At 66.5% G+C, this 16,145-nt stretch overlaps 1 protein-coding gene across 1 annotated transcript in view; it reads right to left on the minus strand.

The window, feature by feature from the left end:
* Positions 1-1,364: 1,364 nt before the first annotated feature.
* Positions 1,365-16,145, minus strand: part of KIF26A (kinesin family member 26A) — a 42,983-nt gene continuing 28,202 nt past the window's right edge. The window contains exons 5-15 of the mRNA XM_040641330.1: positions 14,234-14,423; positions 9,822-10,031; positions 9,216-9,309; positions 8,641-8,903; positions 8,341-8,506; positions 8,076-8,238; positions 7,577-7,739; positions 4,097-6,950; positions 3,272-3,477; positions 2,593-2,743; positions 1,365-2,312 (exon numbers count right to left, since the gene is read on the minus strand). Coding sequence (XP_040497264.1) covers positions 2,131-2,312; positions 2,593-2,743; positions 3,272-3,477; positions 4,097-6,950; positions 7,577-7,739; positions 8,076-8,238; positions 8,341-8,506; positions 8,641-8,903; positions 9,216-9,309; positions 9,822-10,031; positions 14,234-14,423 — 4,642 coding nt within the window. The 3' untranslated portion in view covers positions 1,365-2,130. The remainder of the gene's footprint in view (positions 2,313-2,592; positions 2,744-3,271; positions 3,478-4,096; positions 6,951-7,576; positions 7,740-8,075; positions 8,239-8,340; positions 8,507-8,640; positions 8,904-9,215; positions 9,310-9,821; positions 10,032-14,233; positions 14,424-16,145) is intronic.

A 16,145-nucleotide genomic window follows, 5' to 3' on the forward strand; every position in this document is an offset into this window, starting at 1 on the left:
TCTGGGCCTCCGATGCCCCTGGCTGACCTATGACCCCGGTCCCAGGGACAGGGGCCCAATGTCATGGGCAGCAGGGAGCAGCAAGGCGGGGTGGGGGGGAGCTCGGTGCAGAGGACAGCAGGAGGGTCTAAGGAGGCACCTCGCCAACTGTCAGATGCCGAGGGGTCTCGGACCCGCCTCTGCCCCCAGCTGGACCTCCCCCTTGACGAGAAACTTCACTTACTTGCTCATTCATTCATCCTTTCCTCCAGTGAGTATCCCCCGAGGCCGCACTGAGGCCCAGCCCTGCGCCCGATGTGGGGGTGCGGCAATGACTCAGAGCCCACCCCACCTCTCGAGGTCCCATGGAGGCCAGGAGTGCAGGCAGAGACCACACAATGTGATATGCAGGATGGAGCGGCCCCCATGCTGGAGGGCATCCCAGACTTCACTAGGAAGGGCCCCGCTGGCGGGGAGGGGCCATGTTGCCTGCACGGGGTCTGGGGGGCACCCAGATGGGGTGGGGGCAGCAGCCAGGGTGGCTCAAGACCACAGTTTGAGCAGCGGGTGGAGCCGCCCAAGGCCTGCAGGAAGCGGCGGGGACAGGCCCCAGTGGGGGCTCCTGTCAGCCCCAGGGTCCCGGCCTGATGTGTCCAGTGTGTCTAGTCACCTGTCTCCTAGAAAGGCAGGCGGGGCCGAAGGAGGAGATGAGGATCTCCCAGGGGCCACTCCAGCACCTGCCTCAATTTCCCCAGCTAACCTAATCCCTGGGAAGGGCCCAGGAGGCCCCCAGAAAATGCTGTTTCCGGTGCCCGGCCCTGGTCTCTGGATCCCCACCTCGGCCTGGGGACCCCAAAAGCTGGGTGACTCAGACGGAGCAGCTCAGGAAGGGGGTCAGAGAGGGAATGGGGTTTGAATCCCAGCCCTGCATAAAGCACGTCCTGCCGTCTGTCCGTCACTGCTCTGGCCCCGCTCACCTGCAAGTCTGGGCCCTGCAGAACCAGCGGGCAGAGGGCAGGTCCCCCGCTGTCCTGAAGACGTGTCCCTCCAACTCCCTGAGGCCCCCTCGCCCCAGGACCCTCGAGGGCAGCGCGCCCAGTGAGCTCAGGAGCCATTTTAACAACTGATGTGTCTTTTATTCACAAATAAAAGCTGTAGCAAGATGTTATCTACACGTTTGTACAAAGGTCTGGACGCCCCTAGAAAATGCACAAGGGTCAGAAAACAGCCCACTGTGGCGGGAACACACATATGTCGGCAGGCTCACCCCCGGTCTGCATTTGGCAAGAAGTGCCGCCCAAGGACACCCGCCCTGCCCAGGGCACCCACCAGAAAGAGCCCGGCCTGAGGGATACCTTCCATAGAAAACCATAAAAACATAGATCATTTGTCTCCAAATTCCCACTGCAAATACTGCATTTATAGGCAAAATGATATAAAAATATGAACCTAACAGAACCTTTACAAAACTCTTACCCACCCCCCCATTTTGTGTGTGTGTTTGTTTTGTTTTTTGCTTGTGGTTTTGGTAAGAATTCCTGCCGTAGAAGAAGGCGCCTGGTGGGCGCTGCCCTCCCCATGTCCTCAGGACAGAGCAGGTCCCGGGGGAAGGGAGGTCGGCCATCCCTGCCCGGAGGACCCCCCCTTGCGATCTGCAGTGAGGACAACGGGCAGATGGGGGTCTGGCGACCACCAGGCCCGGCTCTGCCAAGAGGAAACAGCTATAAAGGAAAAATAATCCTGCATCCTGACCCACGGGCCGGCTGGGCCCAGAGTGGTCCTGCTACATGAGACTGCTTGGCTGGGAAGAGGCCCCGGCCTGGCACCTGGACAGCCCCTGCCGCCACCGAGGCCACAGCCCGAGCACACCGTCTGCTGGTGTCTTGAGTCCTTAGCACCAAACGCAAAAAGAGAGAAGTCCGATTCAAGATTAAAGGCACTTGCATTGCTGTCTGGGTGGTGACCGTCTCGTCTCCGGAACACTCACTCACTCCCTCCGTCCACTCCGCCTGGCCAGCCCCTCCCGCACGCTCCTCGCCTCGGAGCCCCCCACGCCGGTCCTGCACGGGACCCTCTGCACCCTCATCCCTCCAACCCCCGCCACGTCCTCGCTCCATCCCACGTCCCCTCCCCGCGCCCTTGTGCCCAGCCTCAGACGTCCACCTCCTGCAGCCCCGGCACCGCAGCGGGGGCGGCGACGCTGATGTCAAAGCAGGTGACCATCATGACATGGGCCTTGCACAAGTTCACGCACTGCTCCAAGGCGGCCGTGGCATGCTCCAGAGCCGCCAAGTACTCAGCCGACTCAGGCTCCAGCTCCGGGTCCACCTCGACTGGGGAGGGACAGCAGGCAGCAGGTCAGGGGCCGAGGGAATGCTTCTCTCCCCTCCCAGCGCCTGGGTCCCTGTCTGAGCCAAGGTGGAGGAGGGCGACTGGAGCTCTCGAGGGAAGTGACTGGGTTGGGGGTGCAGAGCAGGGAAGGAGACCCAGGGCAGAGGGCAGAGATGAGGGTCCTACAAGCCTTGTCTCCCCCAGATGCGGACCCTCACTGCGCCTCCCAGCAGAGGCGGGTGGGGGCTCACCCTGCTCCAGCCAGCAGGGTGGGGGACTCACACTGCTCCAGCCAGCGGCCAGGCTCCACCATCAGCCGACCCTGGGTCTCCGCCAGCTCCCCGCAGAGGTGCTCGTGCTTGGCCTGCACCTCCCGAAGCCGCTGCTGCCTGCGCTCGGCCAGCCGCAGCTTGGCACTGGCGCACACCAGACCCTGGCGGGCAAGGGGCGGGCAAGGGTGCTCAGCACGGAGGACAAGCTACTCCCAGGGTCTCCCAGCATCCCAGGCCTCGGCCATGGCCACTTCCTCCAGCCTCCAGGCCCGAGCAAACGTACAGTAGGGCCTCAAAAGCAGGCAGGGGTCAGACCCGGGCCCCCCACAGCTGAGGCTCCACCAGGCGCTCTCAGAGCAGCCTGCCAGTGTCTGCCTGGACCCCGGGCCCGGGACGAAGGGGCACAGCTATGGGACACCCTCCATCGGGTGCAACTCCACGGGACAACAGTGGTGACCTCGGGACCCCCTCCGACTGCGCACTCTGCCCAAGGTGGGCATCGGTGGTCACCATGGGTTCAGGGCTGGGGAGGGCTGGCTCCTACCTTCTCTGCATCCTGGGAGGGCTGAGGGCAAGAGGGGAAGGGAAGGTCAGCTGGCTGCTGGGCCACACCCCCAGGGGCCCACCCTGCCATCCCAGGATTTCTCCCCACCAGCACCCCAAGGCCCCCAGAACCGGCCGGCCCTGACCTCAGCCGGGTCCTCCCTCGGGGGCGGGCGGTGCCGCTGCAGGCGCTCCACGTCATCGATCTCATACACCTTGATCTCAAAGGGCTCCTTCAGGGAGCCAGCCAGGGGCGGAGGCAAGTCCACCCACTGCCCAGGGAGGCTGGGCTTGCGGCCCAGGGCAGCAGCGTCGGGCATGGGGGCCGGGATCAGCCGTCTCCGCTGTAGACCTGGGGCAGACAGCCGGGGCGTGGGGTGAGCAGAGACTGGGGCCCAGTCCCAGGCCCTGGCGCCTGGCCGGGGGCTGAGAGCAGGGAGAGCACAGAGGCCCGTCCAGAAGCCCGCAGCCCTTAGGAGTCACCTGCCGCCTGGACGGCTGCTCCGGCAGCCCCATACAGCAGCAAGCTCTTGGCCAGCGCTCCCCTAGAAACAGCCTTCAACACCCTAGTCACACTGAGGCCCCGCTCAGCACTCCCTACTCTGGCTGCCCTCCAGGACCAAGTCCAGAGCCAGGCCACCAGGCGCCCCACCCACGTCTCCCAGCACATCCCTCCCTGCCCCCACCCCAGCTGGTGGCCACTTGCTCTGCCACACCCAGAGTAAGCAGCTGGCCCAGCCCACTGGGTCCCCCCCATACTGGCTGGGGGGCTCCCAGGCAGCTGGGCCCGAGCCCAGGGGAGCACCAGGCTGGGAGCCCCAAGCCCGAGGCCTCCCCTGACGCCCTGCGCCCCATTGGGGTGACCCACGCACACACCGGCCCTCACCATCCCGCTCCAATGCAGACGGCCCCAGCCTCAGGGAGACTGCGGGGTCAGAAGAGGGTGCACCGGGGATCGTGCCCTCACCCACCTGTGGCCCTCTTCTTGGGGGACCTGAGGCTGCGGGAGCGGGCGCCCGGGGAGGCGGCCCCGCTGTCGCTCATGGAGTCGGGGGCGGAGGAGGCGCTGCCGGTGGCCTCGCTGTCGCGCAGCACGCTCTCGTAGCCGCTGCTGCCACCGCTGTGGTAGAACAGGGCCGTGCGGCCCATGGCGGGCGGGAGCTCGCCGCTCAGCACGCTGCTGTTGTCGCTGCCGTGGCCGCTGCTGCAGCGCTGGGGCCGCCGCGGGGCCGTCACCTTGCTGTAGGGGGAGGGCAGCGCTGGGCCGGCCGGCCGCTCCTCCCCCACGTTCACGCCGCTGTCACTGCCACTGTCCGAGTCCGCTGAGCCCCAGGAGGGGCCGCCTCTGCCAGGGGCTCCGCTGGCTGCCAGCTCATTGACGCGGCTGTGGGCGGCCCGGAGCGCCTGCTTGGTGCCCATGATGGTGCCCCGGCTGGCCTTGGCCCCGACGCCGGGCATGGCCCGCGGGGCCGCCCTGGGAGCCATCACAGGGCCGCCAGGGGTCCTGCCCACCGCCGGGGTCAGTGGCTTCACCGGAGCACCCAGAGCCCTTGACCCGCCAGCTGTTAGGCTGCGGCCCTTGCCCCCGCCAGCTGGGGGCTTTGGAGCCCCCACGCTTTTGGCGGGGCTGCCCCTACAGGCAGGAGCGGGCCCAGGCACGGGGCTGGTGGAAGGTACACCCAACCTGGGCACGGCCCGGGCTGGCCTCCCAGGAGCCTCCCTGGCCTTGCCACTGCCGTGCACCAGGCCTTCACACCGCTCCAGAGAGCCATGGATGCCGGGACGGTACGCTGCTTCTGCCTTGCCAGTCCGGGCCTTCAGGCTGGATGTGGCCCTGGGGACGGAGTGGTCAGCCCGGCTACTGGGCCTGGTCTCCTCCTCCCCTCGGGGGAGGGCAGCAGCCCCAGCCCGGGTCAGGCCCCCGGCCTGGGGAGCGGCCAGGGCCGGGCTGCTCTTGTGTTCCAGGCTGGACTTGCGCACTGGAGGGGCTGGGGGGGCCGCTCCACCAGGCCTCGGGAAGAGGCCTCCCTTGGGAGCCATATTCTTCTTGCTGCCAGGAGCAGCCTTTGGGTTACCCAGGCAGGCCGCCGCATCGGCCAGGGCGTCCCTGCAGGATGCGGCAGGCGTGGTCACACCCAGCGTGGTGGCCCCCCTCCGCAGCAGCGGGATCTGAGCCACAGCCTCTGGCCTGTGGGCCGCCCTGGCTGCCATCTCACAGCCGTCCACCACCCTCCGGGCACAAGCCAGCACTGGGGCTGGGCTGGGGGCCCTGCTGGCAGAGGCCACCTGGAGTGGGCCACATTCATCAGCCCGGAGCAGCCAGGGGTCCTCGAATAGGCCTCCGGGTCCAGGTGGGCTCGGGGCCAGGCGAGCGCAGCCTACACGACTGGCCGCTGAGGAAGTCCTCGGTTTCCGGGGAAGGCTGGAGTGGATAGTCTGTGCTGGGGCTGCCCCCCACAGGGACGCAGCTGGCGACTCCCTGCCAGGTCGGGCGGGGGCTGCTGCAGCCACGTCCCCAGGACGAGGACTCCGGGCCAGACCAGGACTGTCCGGTCTGCCGTGCTCCGGGAACCGACAGCTGCCCTCGTCTGGGGAGCCACCCAGGACCGGGGGGCCCAGGGGGTCGGGCCCTGCCGGCGAGTCTGGGCTGGCCCGGAAGGGAGGCTGTGGTGCGGGGCTGTGGTGGTCGTCCGTGCAGACGCTGACCTCACTGAGCCAGGAGCTGATGGAGGAGCCGTGGCTGCCCCCAGCCCAGGCTGCTCCCTCTGAGGGCCCGCCAGGGGCCTGCGCAGTGTACGCATCGAACTCGTCGTTGATGCTGCTGATGATGCTCACCGGCCTCGACCCCGAGGCCAGGGCCTGCAGAGAGCAGTTGCTGCCGAAGCTGGCCAGGCTGGCGGGGCGGCCGGAGCCGGCAAGCCCGTCCAGGGACAGCTCCTCCACCACCGTGAACACCAGCTCATCCTCACCGTTCAGCTCCACGGGCTGCTGTAGGGTCACCGTGGTGGTCAGCAGGCCCCGCTCCAGACGACGGCCTCGTGCAGAGGGGCAGGGGCAGCCGGCCTGCCCACTCATGCCCACAGGGGGCGTCCGTACCACGCCATCGGCGCTCCCTCCCCCGGGGTCCTCTGGCGCTCTGCCGGCTTCCAGCTGCCGGGGAGGCGGGGGGGCCGGGCTGGGCAGTGGCCTCCTGCCTCCGCCCCCTGCAGCCTTGTCTGGCACGAGCAGCTCGGGCCGGGTGCTGCCACCCTCCCTCTGGTCAGCACCGGCCTTAGAGGGCTCCAGGGCACCCCGGTAGGTGTCCGGGGCGGGGCTGCTTCGAGGCGTGCTGGCAGCCAGCGGGGAGTCCACAGCCTTCCTGGGGGCGGCGGCCTCGGGCGGGGAGAGCTTCCTGCCCCCGCAGGCCGAGGGGGCCTGGGCTCCGCTGGTGACACCCAGGGCTCCTGAGGGGCTCTCGATGCCATCGATGCCCTCCAGCCGCTCCTGCAGCTCCGCGAAGGTGCTGCAACGGAAGTGGTCAGCGTCCCTCGGACCCTCGGAGGGCCGGCGGCGGCTGAGCGCGGGGATGATGGGCACAAAGTCAGGCGGGCCCTCGTTGTCGGTGAGCTCGCAGTCGGACAGCGCGGCCCCGCCCGGCCCCACATAGATGACTGTGTCACAGGACTGCTCGCTGCTGGAGGAATAGTCAGGGTCTCCGGGCGAGCTGGGGGCCAGGCGGCCAGGGTCCGGGGCCACAGAGCGGGGGTGGAAGGGTCGCAGGTGTGGGGGGCGGCGGGCGCAGCCTTCCTCGCAGGAGCTGTCCCCGCCCGAGGAGCTGGACGCGTACTGGGGGCAGAGGAGGCCCGCGTGAGCGGCCGCCTTACCCACCGCTTCATCCCCCACGTCCCAGCAACACACGCCACAGCCCAGGGAAGGACACGATGGCGGCATCCAGCCCCCCCACCATGCCACCAAGGCAGCAATGGCACCAAAGGGCTCAGGCACCCAGCATGCCCGGACCCGCTCCGGAGTTTCAAGGAAACAGCGTTAAGCCGAATCACGGCGAGGCAAGAACTCACACCCATAGCCATGCCGCACGTAACTGCAAAGCCAGGATTCAGACCCAGCTCGTCTGACCCCAGGGCACCCCCAATTCCACCCTCCTGCCCCCCGAGGGCTGCCCGGGAAGTGCCCTGCTGGTTGGCGGCAGGGCGCCCGGCTCAGGAGGGGCACCAGCCATGGGGACCACAGGCCTGCACCCTGACCAGGTGCACAGAGGCTGGCAACCACAACCCCCTTGGGAGTAGCTCCAGCTCTGCCAGAGGCGCCCGGTGATGTGGGGCGCAGCGCCCTGCCTTGTCCAGGGGCACACAGGGAGTCCACCAGGGACGGGCAGCAGGCCCTCAGCATGCCAGGCAGGGGCTCTGAGGACACGAGACCCTGAGGATCCAAGGGCAGGAGACAGAACCAACCTTGACCTTCTTCCTGCGCAGGCGCTGGATGCGGGCAGCCAGCTGCACGGTGCTGAGTGTTTCGGCGTGGAGAGCGGGCGCATCCGAGACGTGGGCAATCATGGTGGTCCGGCAGCTGGGGGTGGCCAGGGACTCACGCAGCAGCATGGTGAGCCTGTGCTCCCTGGGGGCGAGGGTTGCTCAGAGGCTGAGGGCCTGGGGAGGGGATGTTGGTGGGAGGCTGGGCGTAGGGTGCTCCAGGGAGAGAGGGAGGGAGGGAGGGAGGGAGGCAGTCCTCTCCCCAGGACAGGGTCATGCCTGGAGCCCAGGTTCAGCTCTGGCATCCGGCCCTTGGGGCCAGGAACCCCCACGAGCCCTCGGGCAGCGAGGCCCAGCAGGTGAGAAGGACAGAGACCCACGGAGCTCAGGGGTCCAGGCACACTGGATGTGCCCGCCATGCCCTTGGCTGGCTCCCCAGGGGCCACCCCTGCCACTGCCCACCACGGAGCCCACCACTCACCTGTAGGGCACATGCTTGGCTCCACTGACCAGGGCCAAGATGACACTGCCCAAGGCCAACAGAGGCAGACAGGAGGATCCCCCGGGGGCTTCCCCGCCACGGCTGGGTGCCCCCTCACAGCCGCCCAGGTCGATGAGATGCAGGCGGCTGCGGCCTCCGGACACTGAAAGCACAGGGCAGGCAGGTGGTGGTGCGGCCCCGGGGCACCGGGAACCAGCGGACCGCGCCAGGCACCACGGCGGGGGGGGGGTGAGCCGACACCTACTTCCACCCCGGCCGCACTTCTCCACGCGGTACTGGTAGACATGCAGTGTGAAGAGCAGGTGCGAGCTGCAGCCAGGCCGGCGGGCGCTGCGGGCCGCCAGTGCCGCGTCCAGGTACAAGGCTGCCTTCTCTGCCGTGGGCGCCCGAAGCTCGCTCTGGTTTGGCAGCTGGGGACGGGCAGAGGGGAGGGCGGAGCACAAGCTGTGGCCCAGGGCTGCCTCCCGGAGGCCACCCTTGCCGCCCCCCAAGACCCACAGCCCTGCCCCCACCCCGGTCCGTGGCCACGGGTCCGGTGGCCTACCTGCGCCCCACACGCCGGGTCCTCCCTCAGGTACATGCCCGGGGACTGGGCATCCTGGAGGCTGCCGGCAGCCACCTCAGCCAGCAGGTCCCGCGGGCTCTCGTCAGGGCCGCACACCTCTGCGGCTGACACGCGCACCGAGAAGCGGGTGCCCGTCCTCTCCTTGCGCTCCTCAATAAGCCTGAAGAGCCAGGAAATGGCGCAGGGCACAACGCCCAGGCTCTGGGGCGAGCTGTCCTTCCCAATCATGGTGTAGGACTTGCCTGGGGGGCATGTGGGCGTGTCAGGGCCCCACACTCAGCCTGACACGCCCTCAGAGCCCAGCCTCGCCAGGTGGCCTCCAGGGTCCTGCCCTCCCAGGTCCTGCCCGGGGCCCTCAGGGCCAACCACTGCAACCAAGGGGCCTCCTCCGGTCCAATGCCCCTGTCTTCCAGGACTGCAGGTGCTTCCTCTCCACATGCCCCCCTCCCCAGCCCTGGGCCCACCCATTGCCCGTATGGGATAACCCATATCCCCCTTCCCGCCGGCAAAATGAGGCCCAGGCTGCAGAAGAAGGGCTGATGGGGGATGCTTACCAAGGCTCGTGTGGCCGAAGGAAAAAATGCAGCCGTCAGCCCCACTGACCACCGACTGGAGCACATCAGCCACTGTCCCCGAGCAGACCTCAGCCTGGGAGAGCGGCACAGAGCACCAGGCAGGTGCCAGGGTCAAGGGGCTGACACCCAGCTTCCTACCACGCCGGTCTGTCCCCATCACATGCAGGCTGGCAGTACACAAGGTGGCCAGGCTGGCACACAGGCCCTGGGACACGGAGCTCTCCGCGCGCACAAGACACACAGTGTGAGGCAGCCGGGCGCACAGCTCACCCTGCCCTCGCGGAGGCAGCCCGGGACACAGACCACACCGCACCCCAGACGCTCACACACACCCAGCAAACAGCAAACCCTGCTCACGAAGCTTCCACGCAGCCCCTGAAAACCCAGCACCTCCCTGGGAAGCAGCCTGGCAACTAGGCCGGGAGGGGGGTAGGAGACCCCCAGGGCTGGGCCAAGGAGGAGGGTAACGCACCACAGGCCGGGCCTGGGCCACTGCGCCTGGCCCTTGCCTCCTCATTTTCCTCACTGGGCACCAGCAGCAAGCACAGGCCTGGCCCCAGCCCCTGGGGTGCCCACCACCCTCACCTGCTCCGAGTCCTGGGGGAAGACCGCATCGAAGGCAAACATCTTGGGAGCCGCGGCAGAGGCTCGTCGGGGGCCTGAGCTGCCTGGGGGCCCGGCGGCCGGGTCGTACAGGGTCACCTGCTTCTTGCGTGGGTCCACCTTCAGGAAGGACGTGGACTCGGCCGAGGGCTGCACCCCCTGCGCCGGCCAGATCCTCAGCATGACCTTCACCTGGGGGAGGAGGGCGGGAGCGGGCATCTGAGCAGCCGCCCGCCCAGCGGCCGCTAATTACAAGGCAGGGGGAACTCGCGCGAGTTGAGACAGCGGGCCAGGCCTCGGCACGGGGATCCCCACCGCAGGAATGTGGATGCCTGCACCCCACTCCGGCCGGAGCGGATCCCATATGAGATCAGCCAGGCAGGCAGAAAGCAAGGCTCATGGAGAGGGGATGCTAGACTGGCACGGGACAGTCAGCAGAGAAGGAGTAGGGGCCAGGACGGAGAGCAAGGGGGTATGGGAGGAGGGGGGAGCTTACAAGAGCGGGTGCGGGAACACAGGGTGGGGACAGATGGTGGGGCACAGAAGCGGGAAAAGGCCAGAGAGGGGCAACAGTCTCCAGGTACGCCGGCGAACAGAGGGACAGAAATGGGGAGGGCACCCAAGGGCATCCCACCTGCCCTTGATTTGGGGTTCCTCCATACCCTCCACTGACTCCAAGGCAGAGCCGGAAGCTAAGCGAGCCCAGGCTGGAGGCACAGAGACTTTGGGACCAGAATCAACCCCCCCGCCCCCAGCACGGCTCTGCCAGCTTCCCTGGGTGGCACGGCCGTCCCAGCTGCCCTCCTCCCAGGTCCACTTCGGCTTAAGGAGGGAGGAAACATACGGACAGGTCGACTGTGTCACCAGGTCATACAGCCTAAGAGTGGGTCTCCTCAAATCCCAAATCCCAAACCGAGGGCAGACGGAGAAGGGAAGACAGAGGGGCAAGCAGAACCGGCCGCAGACACAGCCCCCCACCCCCGGAAGGAAGGCGCAGCCCTCACACCCTGCCAACAGGACCCCTTCTCGGAGGGCTCCCCTGCAGTATGGGCTGCCTCAAAGCCCAGCCTTCCCTGCACTCCCGTCTCCCGACCTCAGCCGGCCTGGCTCAGGAAGCTGCAAGTGCAGGTCCCAGGAAGGTCGCTGGGGATGCAGGTTGGGGCGGGCGTGGCGAGGATTCCCTCCCAGCTGCCAGAGGGCAGCTCCAGCCCCCAGGTCAGTCCAGCCTCTGCCTCTTCCAAGGAGTCCCTCCTGCCAGCTCCCCAGGCCAGTCAGGAGCCCTGAGCACGTCTGCCTGTGTCGGCCTGCACTGGGGCCAGAGCAACAAAGGCACAAAAGGGGGACAGCCTAGGGGAGAAGCTGCAGGACCAGGGCTCTGACCCCATAGCCACCTGGGAAGCCAAACTCAAACCCCAGGTACTGGCAGGGTTCCGGACCAGCAGAAGGACACACTGGGACGGAAGAGGACATGGTAAGTAATCCTCCCTGAGGGAAAGCTCAACTTCACCCAGAGGTGCTGGAGACACTGAGGCCTGGCCAGGGGGGCACAGGTGGGTCTTAGCTTGGGGGCCCTGGCAGTGGGCCAAGCAGCCTCTGCTCCCGTGTGACCCTAAAACACAAAAACAGACACAGAAGTGTGCCCCCCATCCTCCTCCCCCCACCCCCGTGCTGATGCTGGGCTCCACAGAAGACCAGCAACCCCACCCTCGAGGGAACCGAGGCTCAGCGGGGAGGGGGGCCGGGACCTAGACCCAAGAGCCCAGAGCAAACTGCACTGCAGACACCCCAAAACCCGCATGGAGAAGAAACAGCCCAAACTGCGTCTCTGGCGTGGCCCCGGGGGGCCTCCTGGGGGGGCACCAGACTGTGCTTTCTGCTGAAGGACACCACCTTCCGCTCCCCAATGAAATCTTCGATTTCTCCACTACAGCATAAATCAAATTACCAGACTCATTTCAGAGCCAATATTTTTCACGGATTTAATTGTAAGTGACAGATACATAACGCCGGCAAAATTGGTTTACTGTGGGTAGTTCGCACGAGGCCCATCTTCACGTGGCAAATTGACATGCAAAATCGCTCCAGGAAGGAGGGTACGTTCTCAGGGGAGAAGCATAAAGAAACACTTTTCTGCTGCACTCCCCGAACCTGGGCTCCGTCAGGCGAGAATCGATTCTTTTATTCCCCGATGACACGAACAAAACTATTTCATTTCCAAATGCTGCTGCCAAGCAGACGAAAACGTGCACTTCCCGGTAATTTCTGGCAATTTTTTTTCAGCGTGAACTCCCGGCCACTTCAGGAGCCGAATGTTGTGCGGATTGGAGGGGATTCGTGGGGGGGCTGAGGCCGGCTCTTGCAGGCAGGAAATGCCCCAGGGGTATGGAGTCAGCCACGTGAATCCCCACGCAGGGACCACCAGCCTGCGGGGAGGGGACGGGGCGGCCCAGGCAGGCCATCGCCGGGTCCTCGCTGAACGCACAGGCCATTGTCTGCAAGGATCCTGTCATTCCAGCCAAGAAATGACAGGGTCTTTGCACCAGACAAGGGCGCTGAGTCTCTCCCCCAAATGTTCAGATATTACAAAGCCTTGCTGAATAGCTGCCAGGTAGGGAAAAAACACGTTTTGCATAAAAAAGGGCTTAGACTCCTAAGAGGTGGCCCAGGCGGCGAGGGGGAGGGGTGCTGTTCAGCACCCACAGAAAGGATGTCTGTTTTAACACCGCGAGATGACGAACTACCTTGAGCAGCACATTAACGTCAGGAACCGAGTGTGGTCTGACTTCTTTTCTGTGACAACATGAAACGCCTTTCAGGAGGTATTTCTGACTGTGACATTCGTGCAAATAACATCCAGGGAACCAGGGAGGGGGCACGGGGGGGGGCAGTGAGTGGACTGGTGGCCAAGGGCTCCCTGTGCTGAGGGACTAAGGCGGGGGAGGGGAGGAGTCTAGTCTACCGCGGAGACCAGGGAGGAGCCCCCAGCCCCAGTACGTGGGTGGACACCAGGCGCCCGGGGGAGGTGGTGGAGGCTTGCCGGTGCCCCAGGAACACGGCACAGCCCACCCTCACCCGCCCCTGCTTTCAGACAGAGAAGCCCAGCCGGTACAGACAGGCCAAGTGAGCAGGCCAAGGTCAGAGCCAGGCCCAGAGCAGTGGGAGCCCCCTCCCCCGCAGCCACTCTGCCCTGTCCCATTGAGCGTGCCGGCCACGGCCCTGGCACTTCCACAGCCACAGGCGGGCAGGGCTGAGATTCCTGCTCTAGCAAGCTCCCAGGGACACCGACGCAATGAGGCTTGGCCAGCGCTGCCAGCTCTCGGTCTTGTGAGGGCATGGGGGTGACAGGGTGAGGGGAGGCTTCCAGACGGAGCAGCCTGGCAGAGTCACCATGAGACTGGGGGCCGTGGCTCAGGCCTGGGGTAGGGTACCCTCTGCAGACCCCGTCACCAGGAGCCCAAGACCCTTGAGGCATGTCCCAGGCGGGGTGAGGCAGGCTGAGCCCGGGAGAGCCCGGAACCCAGCCAACCACCTCTGCGGGGGGAGCTCTGGGCTCTGGAGAGGCTGGGCCCAGTGCCTGGGCCCACTGGCTGGAGGGTGCCAGGGTGTGGGGGGTCCACCCCAATCCCAGAAACCCTCAGGGAGGTACCTGGGAGTGGCCAGCGGGAGCAGCACAGGCAGAAAGTCAGCAAAATGCTCAGGGCACAAACTCAGTCCAATCCTCACCCCCAGAACTGTGTGACTGTGCCTCAGTGTCCCCAGCCTCGGTGGGCACAAAGAGCCCACCTCGCTAACGTGCTCACACAGATCCCACACACGCAGGACCCTGGGTAAGGCCAGGGTGCAGTTATGAGCAAAGCAGACGGGGCCCGGACAGAAACCCATTCTCGGCAGAAGGCCACGGGAGCCAGGGGTCAGAGCCAAGGGCCAGTCAGCCTGTTCAAGGCAAGGCCCTTCCCCCCTCTAGGCCTCAGTTTCCCCACTGGAACCAGCTGATCACACATTGGCCTGGAGGGGTCCCATCCCTGCCCTGAAGTCCTACCTCAGGGCAGCATGCCAACAGACACAAGGTATGGGGGTCCCTGGGGGTCAGACCCCAACCCCTCGTCCCAGAAAGCCCTGGCTGTCCCACCCCACTGAGACCAGCACGTGCCCCTGGGACCCCCACCCATTTCCTGAAGCCCCACCACAGTCTCTGAGGCTCCTGTTACCACCCTGAGCTGCCAAGATGGGCCCGGGCATCAGTCTCCCTGTCTGCACCCCACCTTGTCCAACCTGGGAGAAGGACGCAGGATCCCTCCATCTCCTGCACCCCCTCCCAGCACCTCGTCAGACACCCCTGGCTTCATCCCACCCACCGGTCCCCGGGGTCCCCTCCACATCAGGGGTGGGCCTACCTTTCCGACACTGCCGGGGTTGTCCTTAACCTTGGAGGCGGCCCTGAGCAGGCAGGGGGGTGTAGGGGGTGGCCACAGCTGCAGGACCCCGCTGAAGTCCGTGGGGTAGGGGGAGGCACTGCGGGCAGCAGGGGCCGGAGGCGGATGAGGTTTCTTGCGCTTAGAGGCCAGGCTGAGCTTCTGGGCAGCCCTGAGGAGGGGAGGAGAGGGGGCAGGTGGGGCATTCGGTGCTGTCCTGGTCTCCTGCCCTGCCCCAGTTGGCCCCACAGCCCAGTAGGGGCCCCAGGGCTGGGGCTGCCATGTCCCGTCCCTGCCAGGCCAGGCGACAGACACCCCTCCCCTCACCCTGCACTGAGTGCGCCTTCTGCCCACCAAGCTCCATCTGCCCTGGGTCCCCAGCCCTGCAGCTGCTGGGGGGCGGGGGGCGGGCTGGAGCCTGCTGGGCTCAGCCACTCATAGGCTGGGTGACCCGGGCATGGTGACTCAGTCTCCCTGTCGCTCGCATGGGCTCACACGACCAGCACAGGCCCTTGTGTGCAGCCCCGAGGCGCTGAAGCGTTCAAGGTACCCAGGGCAGTGCCAGCAGACAGGCAGCGCAGTAAAGCCCGGCGTTCCCATGGTCACCGTGGCCCCCAGACACCGCCGCACCGCCCTCCCCTCCACGCCCGCCTCCCCGCCCCCCGCGCCCTGCCCGGGGCCTCTGATCCTACCAGAAATGCTGCCCCTGCTGCCTCAGCCCCCAGGCCACTCAGCCAGGGAGGCACCTCCAGCAAAGCTCCACCGTCCCTACCCGGTCACCAGCAGCCTCAGCCTGGTGCTGGCGCCCTGCGGGATGTGGCCCCACCGGCCCCGCAGCACCCCCAGGGAGCCTACAGTCTGCCCCTGACCCCGGGGTCTTCACCCACCCTGGAGAGGCTTCTGGCACACAGGTGAGAGCCACTGTCCCAGACTCTCAGGGCACCCTCCTACACACATGTGCCAACGCACGCACTCTGCGGGCCCACCATGCCCCCCAGCCTGGGTTCCCACTGACCCTCCTGCCAGGCTCTCCCCACAGAGGCTCCCGCAGCCATCCGGCACATTTTCCCACAGCACCAAGAGAGAGTCGGCCCGGGATCAGAGCCGCCACCCTCCACCGCGGGGCCCCCCCACACCTCCAGCACAGGTGACACCAGGTGACTGACAGAGAGGTCATCGGTGACACTAGGTCCACGTACGCACTCCACACCCACTGCCCAGATGGCCTGGCCTCAGTCACCCCCATCAGGCAGGTGGGGGCCCCCCATGAGAAGGGGGTGTGCTGGGATGTGACCTGAGCCCGCCTGCACCCCCCTTCCGCACCCTGCGGGGCCCGCCCCCCTCCTCCCAGAGCCCCACCTCCAAAGGACGCCCACAGAAGGGCCTGCCCACACGGGACAGCCCGGCCCTCAGCCAGCCTGCCACTCCCGCCAGCGTTTTGCTTAACCCCACTCATCTTTAATACAAGTTATCTTTTAAGAGACCCCGGGGACGGCTTTCCTCCTAGTGAGGTGTCATGGCGGGAAATAAAAGTAATCTACGACGCGTGGCGGATCCTTAATAGTGTGGTGGCCCGTGGGGCTGGCGTGCGCCCAGGCGGGGCGGGGGAGGGGCTGGGGGGGTCTGGAGAGCGGAGCCCACAGGCTGCCCAGGAGGAACCCAAGCAACTGGGGGCTCAGGGAGCCCTGAGCCAGGGCGCTTGGTTTCTCGGACCACAGGCAACATGAGCCTGATTCCTGCCTGAGCCCACGTATTCGTAACCTCAAAACTCCCTGCGAGAAGACCCTCGTGCCCCTGCTGCCTGAGAATCACACAGCAGACCGGGGGCAGAAGGGAGGCTGAGAACATCGTCTGAGCGCAGGATGAGGAGTGGGGGCAAGTGGGGGGGGGGGGG

This window comes from Ursus maritimus, unplaced genomic scaffold, assembly GCF_017311325.1.
Source record: "Ursus maritimus isolate PB19 unplaced genomic scaffold, ASM1731132v1 scaffold_25, whole genome shotgun sequence".
Lineage (NCBI taxonomy): Eukaryota > Metazoa > Chordata > Mammalia > Carnivora > Ursidae > Ursus > Ursus maritimus.